Here is a 19,795-nt window from a genome sequence, read left to right as displayed (position 1 = left end):
TGCCTACTCTGCCATTTTGCTGACCCCAAATTTTAAATTTTGAAGCCAAGTTTTAAACATTGGTGGCCAAAGATACTAAGGGTTTTAAAAATTTGTGTGCCAATGTGTGCCTGGGTGGCACACTTGGTTAAGAGTCCAACTCCTCGTTCTGGCTCAGGTTGTGATCAAGCCTTGAGTCAGGTACCATGCTCAGGGAGGAATCTCTCTCCCTCTGTCTTGCTCATTTTCTTTTTCTAAAACAAACAAACAAACAAACAACCAAATAAATCTTTATAAGAAAAATTTGCATGCCTAGCAGGTCTTGTTACTTTTTTATTACATACCATTGGAGTGCGGTGTTTTACTTTGGTCTGGATAACACCATCTTTTTCAAACTGTATCATATCATTAAGTGGATCCCATGGTCTAGTACTGAAAAAATGAAAAAAAAATTCCCACTTGTTTAATAACTGAACAAAACACTCAAATACTTTGCCAAAAATGTATTCTATAAATAGATTTACATTAGCAATTATGAACCTAGCTGTAAGATTAAGATTTGTCATATCTAATCTTCTCATTCTCAGCTTATTTTGTAGACTACTTTCATGGGGTCAAATTTATAATGAAGGGAACATCAAGTTTAAAAATCTCATACTAATTTATATATGTGGCTTAATGAAAAACTACTTCAACTAACAGTAAAAATTACAGAAATAAAGGCAAAAAACTATGTTGGTTATTGTTTGTAATATACTCTTTTTAATTACTTACTCTGCAAATTTGTAATGCCACTCCCCCGTGAGTGAATCAAGCTCAAATAACTTGCATATCCATTCTTCACTTTTTGTTTTCCGATCTCTGGCAGCTTGTCTTTGAGCTTCTTCTAAAACATACTTCTCCTGAGTAGCTTCCGTTTGGTCTTTAGCATTTATGGCTCGAGTTACCCGCTGCCAGAGTCTAAATCATTTGCAAAAACAGCAATAAAGAGCAAGAGAAAAATCAAATCTACATAGAATAGGCTTGAATCCCCTTGAGAAAAAATGGTACCCATGTGGGTTTGGGGCTTTGAAAAAGCTTATGCTCACAGGCATCAAAATGTGTCAAGAGATAAAAAGTGGTGCCTTGAGTAGAGAGATCACAGTGGAGACTAATTTTTTTTCTCACCAGGAGAGAAATATTACCTGGGTTCTTAAACATATGGCAATGAATGGTGCTGATCCAAGATGATAAGAATACAATGAAGCCTGGAGAATCTATATTTTTAAGCTCCCTGGATGATTCTTATCACTGTTTAAGACTCACTGGCTTCAAAGATCTAATACTGTAATGCATGCTTCTCAACCTTGGATGCACGTATCATCAGGAACTTTTAGAATCAAAACCTTGGGGGTAGGCCCAAGTATTGGTTTTTAAAACGTTTTCCAGGTGATTTTGATGTGTAGCCAGTGTTGAGAACCAATGATATAATGGAAAAGACCGAGGTGAAATCTTTTTCCCTACTAAAGTTTAGTTTAGTTTTTTTTAAAGGTTAGTTTTTTTTTTAATCAGACAAATAAAAATATACTATCTATATTCCATCTACCTAGGAAGACAGCATGTTGTGACTGAAAGAACACAGGCTTTGGAATCAGAGTTGGGATGAATTCTTGGCTGGTGAACTAAAAGTTACTTATCCTAAGACTCATTTCCTCATCTTTAAAATATGTTAAATTAAATTCACACCTCAAAAATTGCTGTATGCCTTGGCAAAGCTTCACTCTTGATAGAGAGCATCATGTGGTTATAGCTGAAACAATTTTTAGAACTGGTACATACATATTCTTCCATTTTTGAAAACCTCAATTTTGAATGTAGAAGGAAAGTACACAGACATGAATCCTCATGACAATGAGGTATGAGAATGATATGCATATGAAAACATGTAGTGAGAGTTAAATTGTGTAATGTATATAAAGTACCTGGTAGAGTGTCTCTTACATAGAAAACTTCTAACACAAAGAAATATACAATAAGAATAGAACTGGGCAATACTTAAACAATATTTTTGGTTCAAAAGTATAGGGCGCCTGGGTGGCTCAGTGGGTTAAGCCGCTGCCTTCGGCTCAGGTCATGGTCTCGGGGTCCTGGGATCGAGTCCCGCATCGGGCTCTCTGCTCAGCGGGGAGCCTGCTTCCCTCTCTCTCTCTCTGCCTGCCTCTCTGTCTACTGTCATCTCTCTCTGTCAAATAAATAAATAAAATCTTTAAAAAAAAAAAGTATAAGAGATCAGCAAGAATTTCACAACTTAAGAACAGAAACTATACTGGTAATTATTACCCAACTAATATAAGTCCTCTAGAAGCCTGCATATCCTGTGACATAATTCTTTTATTTTGAAAACCAAGAATAATTAGTCCCATGATTTTATACAAAGAGAACATAAGTATATTATTTTTGTTTTTAATAGGTCCTGGGGCAGGTAAGAAGAGAAAGGAAAAAATGGGAAGCTTTAGTTTAGAACTGCAGAAAACCAGTATGATTTATGTATTTATTTGACATTCACATATATTAAAAAAAAAAAAAGTCCTAACACATCCCAAAAATGTTAAATTACTTTGCTGAATTAAAATGTGACTGAAAACTGACGGAGAAAAGTGTCCATACTATTGAGGGACTAAAAAACACTCTTTAATATTCATGACATTAGCTGACATATGGTATACTTACTTCTCTGATTCAAAATCCCCCTGCTCTTCAAATTTTACAGTGTGCCTTATTAATCTCCACTGCTTAATGTCTGGTGTTGGATTCCAGAAAACCTCTGAATTATCAGTCTTTTTGTCATTAATAAAAACTTCGCTATCCTACATTTAAAGAAATTAAAAATTAATGTAGAGAATTTTCATTATTTGAAAAGGATTATTTATCTTGTATAACAATATAATAATACTTTCTTCCTGATGTAATCCCACAGCTTAACACATTTTTAAAACAAATACAACTAGCACTTTTCTAAAGGTCCCAAATCTTGTCATTTTATAAAATCATTAAATATGTAATACTAGTCATTAAAAAAATTTCAACACACAAAAAGTTCATGAGATTTCACAAGTTTTACTTAATAAACAAATTTCAAACAATTACTTGAAAAACCTCAACAACCATTTCAGAACTGTCAAAGTAGAGCACAGTATTTGCTAGAACTACAACGAGATGCTGTTGACTATCTATGTACTCAATATATACAAAAACCTCAACAAGCTTTTCTTAGCATTAAAAATTTTAGCACAATCTTAGAAATTTCATTTCTTTAAAAATATATTTTTATCTTTTTTCCAAATGATTTTTGGGTAGAAGTAAATTTTTAAAATTACAGAGCATATGTGGCCTCTTAATTGAGTTTCTAGATTCAATTTCATTTTCTCATCATACTTCTCATCATTTTCTGCTTATTACAATGTGGAAAATAGTATATACTCCGTGTTCACAGAGACTGCATCTAGCCAGTACCATGATATATCCTTCTCACTCATTTAAGCTCCTCTTAACAAAATTACATAAATGTGAATTTACATCAGTAGAGAAAGAAAGAAAAACCATTGCTCTCAAATACCACTGTATCCTTTCCATGTTCCTCAAAAGGAAATGTAACTCTAACTGGAAATGCCTCTTTCTTCAAGGTGAGAGGCAGTATACTGCTCTGAGTAGAAGCACAGCCCTGGAGCCAGAGAGCATGGGCTGGAATATTGCTCCATCATTTTGAGCAAATTAAACTCTCTGTGCCTCAGTGTCCTCCTCTGTAAAACAGAGACAGTTAACAGAACCCACCTCATACAATTATTTAGTATTAAATGAATTAATAAGAGTAACATTTTTAGTGCAGTACATTTTAAGTGGCAAGTGTTAGCTATTTTTATTGAATTAAAGTTTTGGAAAGATAAAGTATTACATGAAACTAAATACTGTTGATAACAGTTCAATGCCAAAATATTTGTTAAGCTGAAGCTTATGTTGAAGAATGATGATGTTTTTAGTAATGGAATAAGTGAACTTATAAAATGTGATTTTTATTTTTTTCACAGAATAAAATTCTTTTTCTAAAGCTGAAATACAAAAATACTTACCCAATGGCCTTCCAAAGTAGCTAGGACTTCTTTTCCCAATTTAAGTTTCCCTGATATTTGATTAACACAGTCACTACTGCCTAGAAATGGCTTTTAAAAGAGAAAAATATTAAGAAATATTTTGCTTTTAACTTATATTTATATATAATGTAGACAAAAAAGAATGAAAGATGTAATTGTATAGTTAGAGTGCTACTAAAGGCAAAAAGGGAGAAATTTTAGTTAGAAATGTTCCATGAAAAGAAACTGGAATTTGTGGGGGGAAAAAGGTAAAAACACAGTGTGTGAAGTCCAAATAAATGTAGTGAGAAAGATCACAAATGAGGACTCATGCCCCCTTTGCTCTCTTCTGACTCAACTCTGGTTCATCAATGTTGTAGTCTATTTAAATAATAGTCAGTGGACTTGTCTAATAGACAATTCATCTATTAGAATAGCCCTTCCTTCAAAACAACAATAAAATAATAATTAACCAAAAAATCCTCTAAAAATCAAATTAGAAGAAATACACTTTGAGTTATTATATTGCCTTACTGATGTCTCTCATCAGTAACAAAATTTTGATGTTCCAATCTAGCCCTTAAAGGTGTCAGAAATTACTTAAGACATCTTTAGTCATTATTTTCAGACATCATTATCAGCATACAAGCAAAAAATCTGCTAAGATTAAAAAAAAAGGGCACTGCACCAAATAATACTGAAGAGACACTTTTTATCAGAACAAAGCTGCTGATTAGTCACTGGATCAGTTGGATATCAAAACAGAAGAAATTTAGTAACAAATAATAAACAGTTCATAGAAATATTCTTATCTGAACATATGTATTGTCCTAAATCAACAACTGCCACAATGAAAAGGTCTTAAATTTCCCTTCCACTTAGAGACAGACAAAATCTTCAAAATACAACCATCTTCCCATTGAGAAGTGGGGTCTACATCCTTTCCCCTTGAATTTGGGTGGGTTTAGAACTCTTCAATTAACAGAAAATGGCGGAAGTGATATAATTTGATTTTTCTGCAACCAGGTCATGGATGGCAATGCAGTTTCTACCTCGCTCACAAGAACACCTGCACTTGGAACTATGAGCTCCCAAGTAAGAAGCCTGACTACCCTGAAGCCACTGTGCTGCGAGGAAGCCAAGCCACATGGAAGGGCCATACATACAGGTGTTAAGATCAGCAGTCCTAGTCTTTAAGTTGCCTCTAACCCATTCACCGGACATGTAAGTGATGAGTCTTCAGATAATCTCAGCCCCAGCTGTTGAGTCACTCACAACCTGCAAGTCTTCCTGAGGCCCCAAACATTATGTGGCAGATATAAGCCATCCCCAATATGCTCTGTCCAAGTTCCTTACTGATAGGCTCCCTACTGATAATATCCCTACAGATCAGAGCAAAGTTGTTTTTAAGGTTGTGAATCTGAGTAAATTGTTAGGCAGAAATAGTAACCAATACAATACAACTCTTTGTGTATATAACTTTAGCTCAAGTTGATACCTACTTTGTGGTATCTGTAAAGAAATGCTTTAATTTACTGAGAAATTTCTATCCATTCACTTCATATACCTCACCTCTCATAAAATACCAATAGTTTTATTAATTAAAATTAATAAATAAAAAATGAAGGCCTTCTGTTGATTTGGATCTGCCAAAGCTGCCCTCTGATGAATTTTGGTTCTTAAATTTATTTTTTAAGGAGTTAAACTGTGCTCTTTGTTCAGTATCTATAGCACAGATCCTCTTTAATTAGGTGACACCTTCTATCTGTACTAACCTTTAGTTTGAATTCAAGTATTGCACTGTATCCAGTTTTTTGACATGTAATATTGACTATGCCACCAAGCTCCAATGTCATTGTGCCATAAAGAATTCCTAAAGAAAACAAAATAAAACAATTTTGACAAAAGGTTCAAGAGAGATGCTGGCTAATAATAACAAGCAAAACTTTACAATCTATTCTCCTTCTAGGAGAAACCCGTAATTCAAGGGTATTTTGTCCCACCCCATAACAATCTGTCACATACACAGAGTTTTTTCTGTAGGACTTAAATAGGTAACAGAGGATACAATTATTTACAGATTCCACTCCATTTGTAGATCCAATTATTTGCAAATTCAAATTCTCACTAAAACATGTTAGCAATTCCAAAATAAATACTCACAGCACTTTTGTAGTCCTTCATAAATATGCACAGAGTCGTGAAAAATTAGAGTGGTCCTATGTGCAAATTGCCAGCTGAGGCTGAACAAGGTTAACAGTGCCTTCTGGTTTCATCCCTCATTTGGTAAACAAGTGCCTTTTCTGCGGTATTTTTAGGAGCCACATTCTTCACATTTTGGTGATTTTTGTTGGTAATTTTACAGTTTAAAATGACCTCCAAATATAGTGCTAAAATGCTGTCTAGCATTCCTAAGCATAGAAGGTTATAATGTACCTTATGGAGAAAATGTGTGTCAAAGCTTGGTTCGGGCATGAGTTAGAGTGCTGTTTGGCTGTTAGTTTAATGTTACTGAGTCAATGATATACAATAAGGTGTCTTTAAATAGAAACAAGGTTAGATATTGATTGATGAAGAGATGAATCAAAGTAACCCTAATTTTTTGTTTGCCCTAGGGGCAATGGTTTAATATTCATTAAAATGTGTTTGTGGTGACTTTACCCAACATAAGTACTGCTCTTCACAAGAATTAACTATAGAAGACAAACATGTAAAAAAAAAAATCCCTCAAGATAGGTTCTGTGGCTAAAAAAGTTGAGAAAATTCATTTAACTTTGTTAAAGTTTAAGAGTGTGTGTGTGCATGACTTGTTCTTGGACTAAACTGTTAAGGGAGCTTTTAATATACAAATGAATAATGTTAATTTCCAAGAAGGAAGAGACTATAGGATGTGTCTCATACTTAACTGGTTATGGAACTCACTTTGTTTTTGTTTTGTTTGTTTTTAAATTTAATTTCTTTTCAATGTAACAGAATTCATTGTTACACCCAGTGCTCCATGCAATACATGCCCTCCATAATTAATACCTAGCATCAGGCTCCCCCAACCTCCCACCCCCTGCCCCTTCAAAACCCTCAGGTTGTTTTTCAGAGTTCATAGTCTCTCATGGTTCATCTCCCCTTCCAGTTTCCCTCAACTCCCTTCTCCTCTCCATCTCCCTATGTCCACCATGTTATTTGTTATGCTCCACAAGTAAGTGAAACCATATGATAATTGACTCTCTCTGCTTGACTTAGTTCACTCAGCATAATCTCTTCCAGTCCCGTATGGAACTCACTTTGTAAAACAATTTGTGAAATTAATGATTTGAGGAGAACATCACAGAAAATACACAAGGGTAAAAAACAATAATTATTTCCTATGCTCATCCACAAGGGGTTATATTCTAAATGATAAAAGATTTTAAAATACACTTATCAATTTAGTTCATAATTTCAGATATTTCACTTCATGCCTATTTCAAGAACCACACAGGAAGCTCTAAGAATTATCTAGCCTGAGGCCACAAGGTGGCCACTCTTTTACTTCAAATAGGGTAAGTCCATGTTACAGTGGATGGAAGTAAACAAGCCTGGAGTTGAGTCTCAGCATTCTCACTGGTTTGGCCTTAGATAAGATACTTCACTCTCTCAGTTTCTACATCTGTGAAATGAGGCCACATTAAGTAATCCATGTTTTCATGAATCTGTTCCTAAAAGAGGATAATCATTACTCAAAAAAGTTATTTTTCAAAAATGGTTTGCAGGGAAGCCTGGATGGCTTAGATGGCTAAGTGTCTTAAATATCTATAAATCAAGGACATTTTGATCAATCACAAAACACAACAAATTACAGCCATATACTTTACTTAAAAAAGGTTTATAGAGTATATAACTCAAGTATGGAAACCACTTACCTTTACAATGAGCATATGGCATTGTCATGACATAATCTTCACCTCTATTCAAGAAAGTTAATCGTGCTTCTCCTTCTAATATTGCAGATAATGAGTTTCCTAGAATAAATATCATGTATTAAATTTCATAAAACTAATGCAACTAATTAAAAATAAACAAAATATATTTAGGACATCTACCATACATCTACAGTGGACGGTCTTAAAAATGTCTCAATCTCAGGGTGCCCAAATGTGTATTTGTTATCTTATATCCAAAACATATGTGATCCACATTCCTAGTCTTACAAAATGAGTACTTTTAAAAGGTACAGTTATATGCTTATTATGTTATGTTACTTTATATGAGGCTCTTAAAAATCTTAAACACATAGAACATACAATAAACAAAACACTGTTTCATGGTATGGCTTAATAACATATCTGTGTTTGAATAAAAACATTATTTCTTACCTGTATATTACATTGTTAAGTCCCAAGCTTTCAGTACTTAAAACTGACATAATAATATTACAGATAATTTGAAAAAAGAAAACATAAGCGTAACCCATCAAAATGCAATTGTTGATAAAATTCCATGGTATTATCTTCTAGCTTTTCTCCCATGTTTATTTTTCTTTCCCCATCATCAGTTTTATTGAGGCAAAATTTACATATAATATGTGACCTACTCTGATATTTCATTAGTCTTGGCAATTGTATATAGTCATGCAACCATCATCACACAATTATGATAGAGAACTTTGCTATCACCCCAAAAAGCTCCCCCTTGCTTCTCAGTAGTCAATCCTTTCTTCCAGTCCCAGGAAACCACTGGTTTGGTTTTTGTCACTGTAGTTTTACCTATTCTAGAATTTATACAGATGGCATCACAGAATATGCAGTTTATTGTGTTTGACTTCTTTTACACAGCAAAATGTTTTTCACATTCATCCATGTTGTTGTATCAACATTTCATACCACTGTAACAATTTTCAAAATCTTATATATGAACGCAGTGTTTATGTTCTTAAATTTATGTTCTTAAATCTTTAATTTTCCTCAGCAATGCTTCGGAGTTTTTCAGTGTTTACAAGTTTTACACATTTTTTATTTCTAAATATTTTATTTTTCCACATACTATTGTAATTGAAGATATTTTTTAAACTTCATTCTGTAAGTGTTCATTTTTAATATATAGAAATACAACTGGCTTTTGTATTTTGACCTTGTATCCACCAACCTTATTAAATTCATTTATCAGTTCTAGTAACTTTTTGTATATTCCTGAGGCTGCGTTGGCTATGACTTCTAATACAATTTTGTACAGAAGTAGTGAGAGTGAACATTTTTGCCTTGTACCTGATCTTAACTAAAAATTACTTAGTTTTCACCTTAAGAGTATGAAATTGGCTATATATTTTTCACAGATATCTTTAATCCTAGTTTGTTGAGGGCTTTTATCATAAATGAGTGTTGAAAGTTGTCAAAAGCTTTTTCTGCATTTTTAAAAATGATATGGTTTTCCTTCATTCAATTAATATGAACTACACTGATTTTCAATGTTATACCAACATTGTACCTCCAAGAGAAACTCCCCTTGATAATCTGATCATGATACATATCTTTTTAACATATCCTTTTATATGTGTGTGTACCTCCCTTTATATATACTGATTTGTTACTAATTTGGTAAAGATTTTTACATATACATTCATGAGAGACGATGATCTATAGTTTCTTTGTACTATATGGTCTTGGGATTTGGATATAATGTAGGTCTCATAAAATGAGTTGAGAAATGTTTCTTTTTTCTGTAAAATGTTCAGTGGTTTTGTTTTTTGGAGTTTTTTTGGTATTATTTTTCTTTAAATATCTAGAAGAACTTAAGACATCTGAAATTGGAGTCTATGTTTGTTTTCTTTTTTTATTTTATTTTTTTCAAGATTTTTATTTATTTACTGGATAAAGAGACACAGTGAGAGAGGCAATACAAGCAGGGGGAATGGGAGAGGGAAAAGCAGGCTTCCTGCCAAGCAGGGAGCCCTATGCAGGGCTCGATCCCAGGACACTGGGATCATGACCTGAGCCGAACGAAGGCAGACGCCCAATGACTACGCCAGCCAGGTGCCCTCTGTTTTGTTTTTTTAAATACTACCTTCCAGAAAAGGGTGCAAACTGAGACAAGGAGAACTCACCATAGAACTTAGACTTAGCCAGGATACTACCACTAAGGCAAAATCCATCCTTTCGGTTACTAACATAAAAGGCAGATATCGGTGGATGATGGGACACCTATTGAACACAGGAAAAAATGTAAATATAATAACATAAGCATATTATTGTGTTATTATCAAAAGCTCAAGTCTTAAAACGATACTCTAATAAGAAGCAGTATTTGTTAAGAGGTAAAATTAAACATTGGTGACTACAGTAACCAGCCTCCAAGATATCTCCCAAGGAAACCACTTCGTGGTATTCACACCATTAGGTGGACTCCTTTTACACTGTACCAAAGTTACTTTGTGTAAAAGTGATATACGTCACTTCTGAAATTAAGTTATAATACACGATCCATTTGGTCTCTCGCTCTCTCAGATTATTAGCTCTGAGAAGCCAGCTTCCATGTTGTGAACAATCCCATGGAGAAACCTATGTGGAAAGGAACTGAATGTTCTTGTTAAAAGACATGTGATGAGCTTGGAAGTGAAATCTTCCAACTCAGGTAAGTCTTCAGATAATTACGAAGCTGGCTGACACCTTCACTGCACTCTCATGAGAGACCCTGAGCCAGAACTATCCAGTTAAGCAGCTCTCAGATTCCTAAACTTCATTATAGAAGCTAATAAATGTTTGTTGTTTTAAGCCATTAAGTTTTGGCAGTCATTGATTATATAAGCAATGGATAACTAATATAGTGGCTCCTCTTCAAAGGGATTACAAAATAGGCAACAGGAAACAAAAGCTTTGACAAATATGTTACTTTAGTAATCTAAGACACATACACACACACATCCCCCTTATGTTTTCTGAAATTAGTCAAAGCTAAAATCAAACTCTTCTCAAGCTTCTCAATTTAGTGAGGAATTATAGTAAACTAAAATGCAAGGTGATATGATAATTTTTATAAAATTAATACACAGATAAAATGTCTCCACTTGAGAGGTATATCAAAATCTCTAGGGAAAAGGAAGGTTTTTCATATGACACATAATCCTCATCCTTCTTACACTCTAGGTGAGAATAATTACAGTAAGGAGTCATTGTTATTGAGAAAAAAATGTTGTATTACTCAGGACCAGGGGCAAAGGAGGATGAGGGTAAAAGATTGAGAATCATGAATATAAATGTGTGTAAGTCTAAATTAATGAAAGATTAAAACTAAGAAATATTTCTGACTGCCTACTATGCATACAACAAAAAGAGAGGTTTATAGAGAGGGTATTCCTTCAAGGAGCTGACAATTCAATTAGGAAGTAAACAGTCTGTAAAAAGTTAAACAGTGTGTTAAAAATAACAGCTTAATGGATAATCACAAAAAATAATACAAAAGATTGAGAAGCTAGAAATCACTGGGAGATGCAGTCACTGGGATCATGAAAGAGGAGTGGGTCAGGGTTGGTTTAGATGGAGAACAGCTGAGAAAAAAATACTGGAATGGAAGAATTAAATTATAAAATAATGAGACAAAAAAGTTCAAGATCAGGCTAATTATGAATGCAGAGGTCTGATTACTATAGAGGATTCAGAAAGGCATCTAATTTGAGATTAATTTAGAAAGATATGGAAGACCTTCAATGCCAGAGAAATGGGTGTAAATATGATTTAGGAACTAGGAAACCACTGGACAATTTTGGTCATAAAGGAAACAAAATCTGGTTGTGGGTAGGGGGAGGCACAAAAAAACAAGCTTTTTTTTGGTCACAGGATTCCATGACCGTAATAGTAATACTTACAAATATGATATTTAGTAGTATTCAGTACTAAAAGGTTTAATGCTTAATTAAATGTTCACTAGTAAGAAAGATTAAGCAACAGTGAATTTACTGAGTTAATATTCTTTATTAAAATATTCCAATAACTTCCAAACCAGTTTTGTTTCTGTAACATGCACTTCTAATACCTGTTCAGCAATATAAAAAGTTTTGCTGTTCGTTCTAGGATGAATCCACAAACAACGGAAAGTTTCACCAAGTATAGGATTGTAAGGTTTCTTCAGTCCCTGGTAAAAAAAAAAAAAAAAAGAAAGAAAGAAAAGAAAAGAAAATACAAGTTTCAAAATACAAATCTGAAAGATTCAAAATAGTTTAAACTAGTCAAAATGGATTTAGCGATATCATGTAGGATTTATCCATATGAAATTTCACAGTAGAGGGGCGCCTGGGTGGCTCAGTGGGTTAAAGCCTCTGCCTTAGGCTCAGGTCATGATCAAGCCCTGTGTTGAGCTCTCTGCTCAGCGGGGAGCCTGCTTCCCTTCCTCTTTCTTTGCCTGCCTCTCTGCCTACTTGTGATCTCTGTCAAATAAATAAATAAAATCTTAAAAAAAAAATTTAAAATTTCACAGTAGAGACATAAAAAAATGAAATAAAATGAAATCACTTCAATCCACAATATAGGTCTAAATGATCAAGTAGTTTGCAATTTTGCTGACTCAAGAGGCCTTGTAATGCTTATCAATAAATAAAGATAACATAATAAAGAGCTCATATAAGGTTAAAGAAAATAAAATATAAACATTACCTTTGGCTTTTTATAGAATCCTGACAAATACCATTTCACTACTTTCTTCAAACGGAAATAAGGATTTTCTTCAAGAGCAGCCCTAAAAAACCAAAATGGTATACATTAAACTTTCACAAAATATATCACAAATTCTCCCTTCTACTTATCAAGTAAACAACCGAGTATGAGATATGACTGGAAAACCCAAGTCATATTTAAAAGAGATAGTAAAAACAACCATGTACATCAGTCTTTAAGAATAACTTTTCATAGTCTGGTTGCTTTTCTTCCCATTTTTCCTATTGTGTGATATACTGCCCAGGTCTTTGCTCAAGCAGTTTTTGGAAACTCTCCAAACCAAGGTTTTTCAAGTGGGTTCATAGAGCCCTAGATGTTGCTAGGAGTTCTGTGAAAAATTGATTAAAAAATTATGAAATTCAAATTAAAAAATTATGAGATTCAAGGACTGCATGATTCCTAGCATTTACAACGATGGGGCCAAGCAGTCTCATTAACAGTTTCATTAGAGGTGTTCAGCTCCCTACTTGATTTAGTTTGTTCTCAGTAACTAATGTTAATTAGAGGAGATCAGTAACTGGTGAGTGCCATCCTACATGAAGGGAGGACGACAGGCTGATATTAATCTCTCCCATGAAAAATGCTCCATTAAGAAAAGGATTGTATGTTTTTTTAGTTCCTAGTACAAAATACAGAAGTTTCATATTACAAATATGGAAGTTTTAAGATAACTGAGTCAATCAAAAAGGATTTAACCTATTCTTAGTGATTTTCCAGTGAATAATATCTATCAGTGAAGCAGATAATCAAAGAACAATTTTCATTTTAAAGAAGAAATTTTTAGAAGCCATTACTCAGCTACCCCCCTTGCCCTTTTGCTATTGCTATAAACACTGCAGAACACTGATCATGTATGCCACAAGTGAATTCTACTGAGTTTTCATACATACACAACATATAATATATATGAATAATAATTATAATTTAACTATTTATTAGCAAATAGAATTATGTAGCCAGAACACTTTTTAAGTGAAAGAAAAGGTAGCAAACCACACACATTTCTTTGGACCTTGCTTTTTCCACACACGCATAATCCTAATGATCCCTCCAAATCAGGTTATAGACTTCTTATGTATAAAAGTATCATACAATATTTAACCACCTCAACTATGGCTGAATACCTGAGTTATCAAATCTTTTACTATTACTAGCCTTGCTGCAACAATCTTGCATATATGTCATTTTGAATATGCAGAGGTATATCTATCTGTAGGAGTTATTACCAGAAGCAGGATTACTGTATCAAAGGACTGAATGAAACTATAATTCTGATAAATATTGCCGGATTCCCATCAAAAGCACTGTGCTAGTTTTTATCAGGCAGCAGAAGAGTACAAGTGCCCATTGCCCCACAAAGCCTTGGCAATGGTGTGTGTAGCCAGAACAATTTGGGAAATGGGCTTCTCGCAAGAAGATCTTACTGTGATTTATAGGAACTTGCCTCATACTCTGAGAGAAATGAATTTCTAGACGGATAAAAGAACTATAATAAGATGTAAAGCACAACCTGGGTATAAAAGCTTTTGGATTTTAGTCACTGTGATGGATAAAAAATAATAGCTCATAATTTGAACCTGCAGTTTTCTTATTTTGAGCGAGATGTTTAAAGACCGTTTGTATTCATTTTCAAACTCTGGTCATTTCCTCCACTCCTTTTTCTATTAGGTTGCTGATCATCTCATTAAATTTCTAAGAGCCCTTTTTATTTTAGGGAGATTAACACTTTGGGTGTGCCTTAATTTGCAAAAATCTCCCAGTTTCTCAATTATCTTTTGATTTAGCTTATGATTTTTTTTTTTGCAATGTTCATTATTGTAACTGGTAGACTAATAATGTAATTACTAAACTGAATACAGATATTGATGCAGAATCTAAAAATCAGGTCATAGTACCAGATCTCTATATCCTAGAAAACACAGTATCTTGAATAGCTGGAATGGGGGCAGCATGCAAAACTTGGAAAGGTATGCATAAAGTTGATGTCTTTCACTGGTTCTCCAGGAAACTGCGAGGAAAGGGGTGGCTCTTCCTCCACCTTCTTTATGCCTGCCTTCCTCAAAATTATACCCAGGATCAGCTGGCAGAAAGAAAAGCAAAGATGGAAGTGGGGATTTATATCATGAGCCAGCAACTGGCCTGGTTGTGGTAAGCTGCACATGCCTCATGAGCACGTAGAGAAGATACGTGTTAACAAAAGTACAAGCCCCAGGATGGGACCTGAACAAGAGCTTAGTCGACCCAGGCAGGGGTGGGGGAAGAGGAACATAAGGAATCCCAGTCACCTCTTCCTATGTTAGGACAGTGAACAGGTCAGGGAGCCTGAGAAAGCAGTGCTGTTTAAAAAGGGGGCGGGCACCTAGGTGGCTCAGTGGGTTAAAGCCTCCGCCTTTGGCTCAGGTCATGATTTCTGGGTCCTGGGATCAAGCCCCGCATTGGGCTCTCTGCTCAGCAGGGAATCTGCTTCCCCCTCTCTCTCTGCCTGCCTCTCTACCTACTTGTGATCTCTCTCTGTGTGTCAAATAAATAAATAAAATCTTTAAAAAAGGAAGGAAGCAAGCAGTGCTGTTGGTAAAGGGGTAGACTCTTTGTCTTCCTCAAGCATGTTGTCTTCCGATGTGACTTCATAAATGGAAACATTGTAGCAAAGTATTAACTACTCTTACTTAGGTCAACTGTAGAAATGATGAAGAGAGTGAATAGTGATATCTCATAAGAGATGGATTTTGGTAAGACATAATCACTGTACTTACAGACTTCTGAAAAATCTCTTAAAACCATGAAGTGTCTTTTGCTTTTAAAAAATCTACAAAATATCTACAAAAAAAGTCTAAAAAACGTAAGAATCTACTTACTCAGACAGGAAATCTGCATGATAGTAGTAATCTGAAAGTTTATCCAGGAAAGAACGAGGTTCCAAAATAAATGTAGGCAGAACCACCCTGGACAGGTCCATGCCAGGACGGACTTGTTTCAGCAGGGTCCAGATAAGGCTTTTGTTTTCTTCAGACACAGTTTCTGTTTGAGAAGCCTCACCTGCCTTTAGCAATTAACAAAAAATACTGAAATATTATATTTATTTCAGGCATTTTAGATATGTAGATATGACATTTGATGCTGAAATCTGAATATGCTATAGAACTATTTCAAGCATTCTTAACATGAGTGGAAATAACTCATAAGGTAGTAAGACTATAGCTATAAAATTTAAGTAAAAATAGTAGTGGTTAATAGACATCACAGGGAAGGATATACACAAAGAATTCATTACATGCTATTATTTTATACTGTACTTACTTCTATGCACTAGCAATAACAAGAAAGTTGTAAGCTCACGTATCTTTGCAATTTACATTGTACCTGGCAATAACATCAAGCAGTACTATCCTATTTCAAAAACAAACTGAAGAAAATGTAAACTTTATATTTAATAGAATATATTGGTACTTGTGAGAGTATATATATTTGTTTATAAATTCTGATATATTTCATATGTATGCAATTTTAAAAATAAAATAGGTATCATAAAAATATTTTCTTTCAAAAAATAAGCACTAGGTCAAAGAAATGTCTTCAATCTCACTTGGAAGTTCCCAAGAATTAGAAAAACAAAATTTATGAAAATCAGATTTTTACCTCTCCTAGTTCTTCATGGCTCTGTTCAGTGTAGGTAGTCTCCTTTAAAGGCTCAATGGGCTCAGGTTCGATATAAGAGTCATCTTGCCTTTCTGATGTATCTGTGTCACTTTCTTCACTTTTTCCCATCACCTCATTATCAGACTCATCATGCTCTTGATCATTTTCTTTATCGGATTTATCAGAGTACATATCTTGGTCCTTAAAATGTTGCCGTTCAATTTCACTATCATTTAACCTTGAGGGAAGGATTAGGAGGAAGAATAAAGGAGATTAAGAATATATAATTTATGAATCAGATGATATGAAACATTTATTAAGACTTTAAGTGTCAGGCACTGTTATGTGGTTTACACAACTTTACTCAGTTAACCCTCAAAAATAAGCCTATAAGTATTATTATTATTCTTACCTTACAGATTAGTAAATAAAGGCATAGAAAAATTAAATAAAAACCTGGGAAATATTAAAAGAGAATACTCTGAGTTCTCTGTCTCTTTAACACTTAGGGCTAAAAGCTTCAAAAAGCAAAATTTTAGACTTTCCCTTGTTATATTTTTTTCTTAGTTTTATAAACATCCTCACTTGAATCAACTTCACTATCATTTCTGGTCTAAAGAAAAACTTCAAGTCAACGTCATCAGATTCTCAAGTGAGCTCAAATGAATTATGACTTTCCCTCTATAAAGGTCTCTCCAAAGTCACTCAAAATAAGTGAAAATATAAAAGTAATCCTCTCTCTTTAATACTTGACTCATAGGCTTAATCTTGAAAAAAAAGTTCAGGAAGAATTGCTAATGGAAATTTTGGTTTATAGAAATAAACCTATACTAAAATTGATTAAGTTGCTATACCCAATCCTATTCTAACTTACAGTGATTAGGATTAATAATTTGTTCAGAAAGGAATTTTTTTAAAAACCCCTCACTTCCAGAATAAAAAAAATGTAAAAAATTTTCCCCAAAATATTCATTTGTTTGGGTTTTAACAAAAGATACTTAAAAAAAAAAAAAAAAAAAGATTTTATTTATTTATTTATTTATTAAAGAGAGAGAGAGAGAGAGAGAGTGGGGGCAGGGGCAGAAGGAGAGAAAAAGAGAATCTCAAGCAGACTCTGTTCTAAGCACAGAGCCAGGTGTAGGGCTGGTCCCACAAGAGTTGCATGCTTAATAGAACAAGCCACTCTGGCTCCCCTAACCAAAGAATTTCTAATAAAAATTCATTTTTATAGTACTAATTTTCTTTTGTTCCCTTTATAATCATGTATTTAAAAAATGTAGTCTCAAATTCTGTCCCTATTTTCTTACCACCTACTCTCTCCTTGATTTTCATGGTCTGGATTTCACTCCCCTGAATCCACTGAATCTGTTCCCTTAAAGGTCACTAACAATGGCTTAGTTGACAAATCCAATGGCCTTGTCTTATCTTCATCTTCTGTGACTTCTCTGTGATTTTTGATGATTATTTTCCTTGAAGTGGTCTTAGTGCTTGGGTTGCATGTAACTTGGTTTGACTCTTTGAGCTCTCTGATCCCTCTTAGTTCGTTCCATCCTTAAGATATTTTATTCTTCCTTGGCCCTTTTATTTTTTCTATCCTTTCTCTCCTTTGCAAGCTTGCCAATTTCAAGCCTTCACCATCATTTCAATTTGATTTTCAAACCCATGCATGCATAAATAAGCTTCAGGCCCATGTTCTTAAATGCTTGGCTGATATAATCTATATATCCTGGGATCAATGCGTCCTCAGCATGTCCAATATTTAACACATTATCATCTCCCAACACAGTCTTTTTTAAAATTTTACCATCATCTTACCAGTCATTCAGGCTTAAAACTTGTGATATTTAACTTCACCCACTCCCTGTCCCCTACATCCAAGCAGACTATACATCTCAGGGAGGCCTCCATTCCCCCCTTCTCTGCATCCTCAGCTCTTAGCTCATGTTCTGCCATACAGCCAAATGAACAAATAGCTATGTTGACTCTACCTTTGTAAAAATCTGTTTCCTGATTCCCTAGCTGAATGTTAGCTTCCTATCCTCTAAATTCTCCTGATCCTGTAACACCCTGAAGCATCCCTCCCCTTTGGTTATTTATATCATTCAGTTGCCTGGCAATTTTTAGGTTTCAAACAAATCAAAACAAACAAAAACTCTCTTCAGGATCACACAACTAGTAAAAAGTATTGTACTGGATTCAAATTTAGGTCATATCTGATCTCCCTATTTATAATGCAATGAATAATATAAAAGGTATGTATAATGTCTTATACAGAAAAGAGGCTCAAAAAATTTCAATGAATAAATATGTGAAGAAGATGATGTTTTAAGATTCCAAAATAATAGCACTTAAAAATCACCTGGGATTCAAAAAAAAAAAAAAAATGGACTATTTATAGCTGAAGAGCTTTGAGGGAAAAATCTTGGGAAGAAGCCCCAACATTCATTCATTCATTCCTAACTTTGAGGAAAGTCACCTCAATGCTGATGAGAATAAGTAGTTTCAGAACAGAAGTTGAGTACTGGGACAAGGGAGGAGAAGGGAAATCTAATTTTTTTCCTACAAAGCAACAAGCTGTGTGAACATCAAACTAAGTATTTGTTAGGTTCCACAGGGAAATATTTTTTTTAGTATTAACTACAATGACTATCTCAGAGGATAAAACAAAAAAAGGATACAGTTATAACTTGAAAACACTTAAAATAGGAGAATTCCACAAAAACCAGATAGAATAAGTGCCATTATCAAAAAAATTAAAAAGTGTTACAGAATAGCTATAGAAGAACAGATTATACCTTACTGTCATGAAGCAATAAAGGCTTTGCATTTGATGTAATATTTGAGATTGGTCTTGAAGAAAAGAATTATTACAGGAAAAAAGAGCAAGGAGGACTTAGAAACACTTAATGGAGGGAACACCATGTACAAAGACATGGTATATATTTGGGAAAGAAATTAATGTGAATTAATTAATTAATTCACATTAGCTGAAATCAAGGAAATAACTTTCTGTACCTTATAACAGCAATTAAAAAGATTTCAAACCAGCCCTGAAGCCATATAATGGGAAGAAAACAGACAAGTTCAATTTCAGATACACTATAAAAATTCTAGGCCAACCAACTAACCTAGTGAACAACATAGTCCCTCATAAAAATTAGTGACAGAAGCTACTCACTGAAAGTTGTCACCACTGTGGAGATTGTTAGCACGTAATAAGCCATACAAAGTCACATGTGTGCTCTCTGATGAAATGCTCAGGTCATGTTCCTTTCCTTCCCTGATCATTGTACGTTTAAGAAGACTAGAACATTTCAAAGCCAACTCCAAAGCATCCATCCAGCACCTTCCTAGAAGAACACAGATTCATATGCAGTGTAGATCAAGAAACTATAAAAA

General features: G+C 34.2%; 1 protein-coding gene across 14 annotated transcripts in view; it reads right to left on the bottom strand.

Annotated features, from left to right (window-relative positions):
* OSBPL8 (oxysterol binding protein like 8) overlaps positions 1-19,795 on the bottom strand; it is a 160,399-nt gene that overhangs the window by 12,245 nt on the left and 128,359 nt on the right. For all 14 annotated transcript variants that reach the window (XM_082740377.1, XM_082740371.1, XM_082740370.1 and 11 more), the window contains 12 exons: positions 19,575-19,746; positions 16,397-16,634; positions 15,616-15,800; positions 12,701-12,782; positions 12,084-12,182; positions 10,159-10,255; positions 7,982-8,080; positions 5,861-5,958; positions 4,086-4,175; positions 2,689-2,825; positions 754-939; positions 324-411 (listed from right to left, as the gene is read on the bottom strand). In XM_082740377.1, coding sequence (XP_082596503.1) covers positions 324-411; positions 754-939; positions 2,689-2,825; positions 4,086-4,175; positions 5,861-5,958; positions 7,982-8,080; positions 10,159-10,255; positions 12,084-12,182; positions 12,701-12,782; positions 15,616-15,800; positions 16,397-16,634; positions 19,575-19,746 — 1,571 coding nt within the window. The remainder of the gene's footprint in view (positions 1-323; positions 412-753; positions 940-2,688; positions 2,826-4,085; positions 4,176-5,860; positions 5,959-7,981; positions 8,081-10,158; positions 10,256-12,083; positions 12,183-12,700; positions 12,783-15,615; positions 15,801-16,396; positions 16,635-19,574; positions 19,747-19,795) is intronic.

This window comes from Mustela nivalis (genome assembly GCF_964662115.1).
Source record: "Mustela nivalis genome assembly, chromosome: 7".
Taxonomy (NCBI): Eukaryota; Metazoa; Chordata; class Mammalia; order Carnivora; family Mustelidae; genus Mustela; species Mustela nivalis.
The sequence above is the reverse complement of the archived record's forward strand: the minus strand, read 5'-3'. Positions and strand labels throughout refer to the sequence as shown.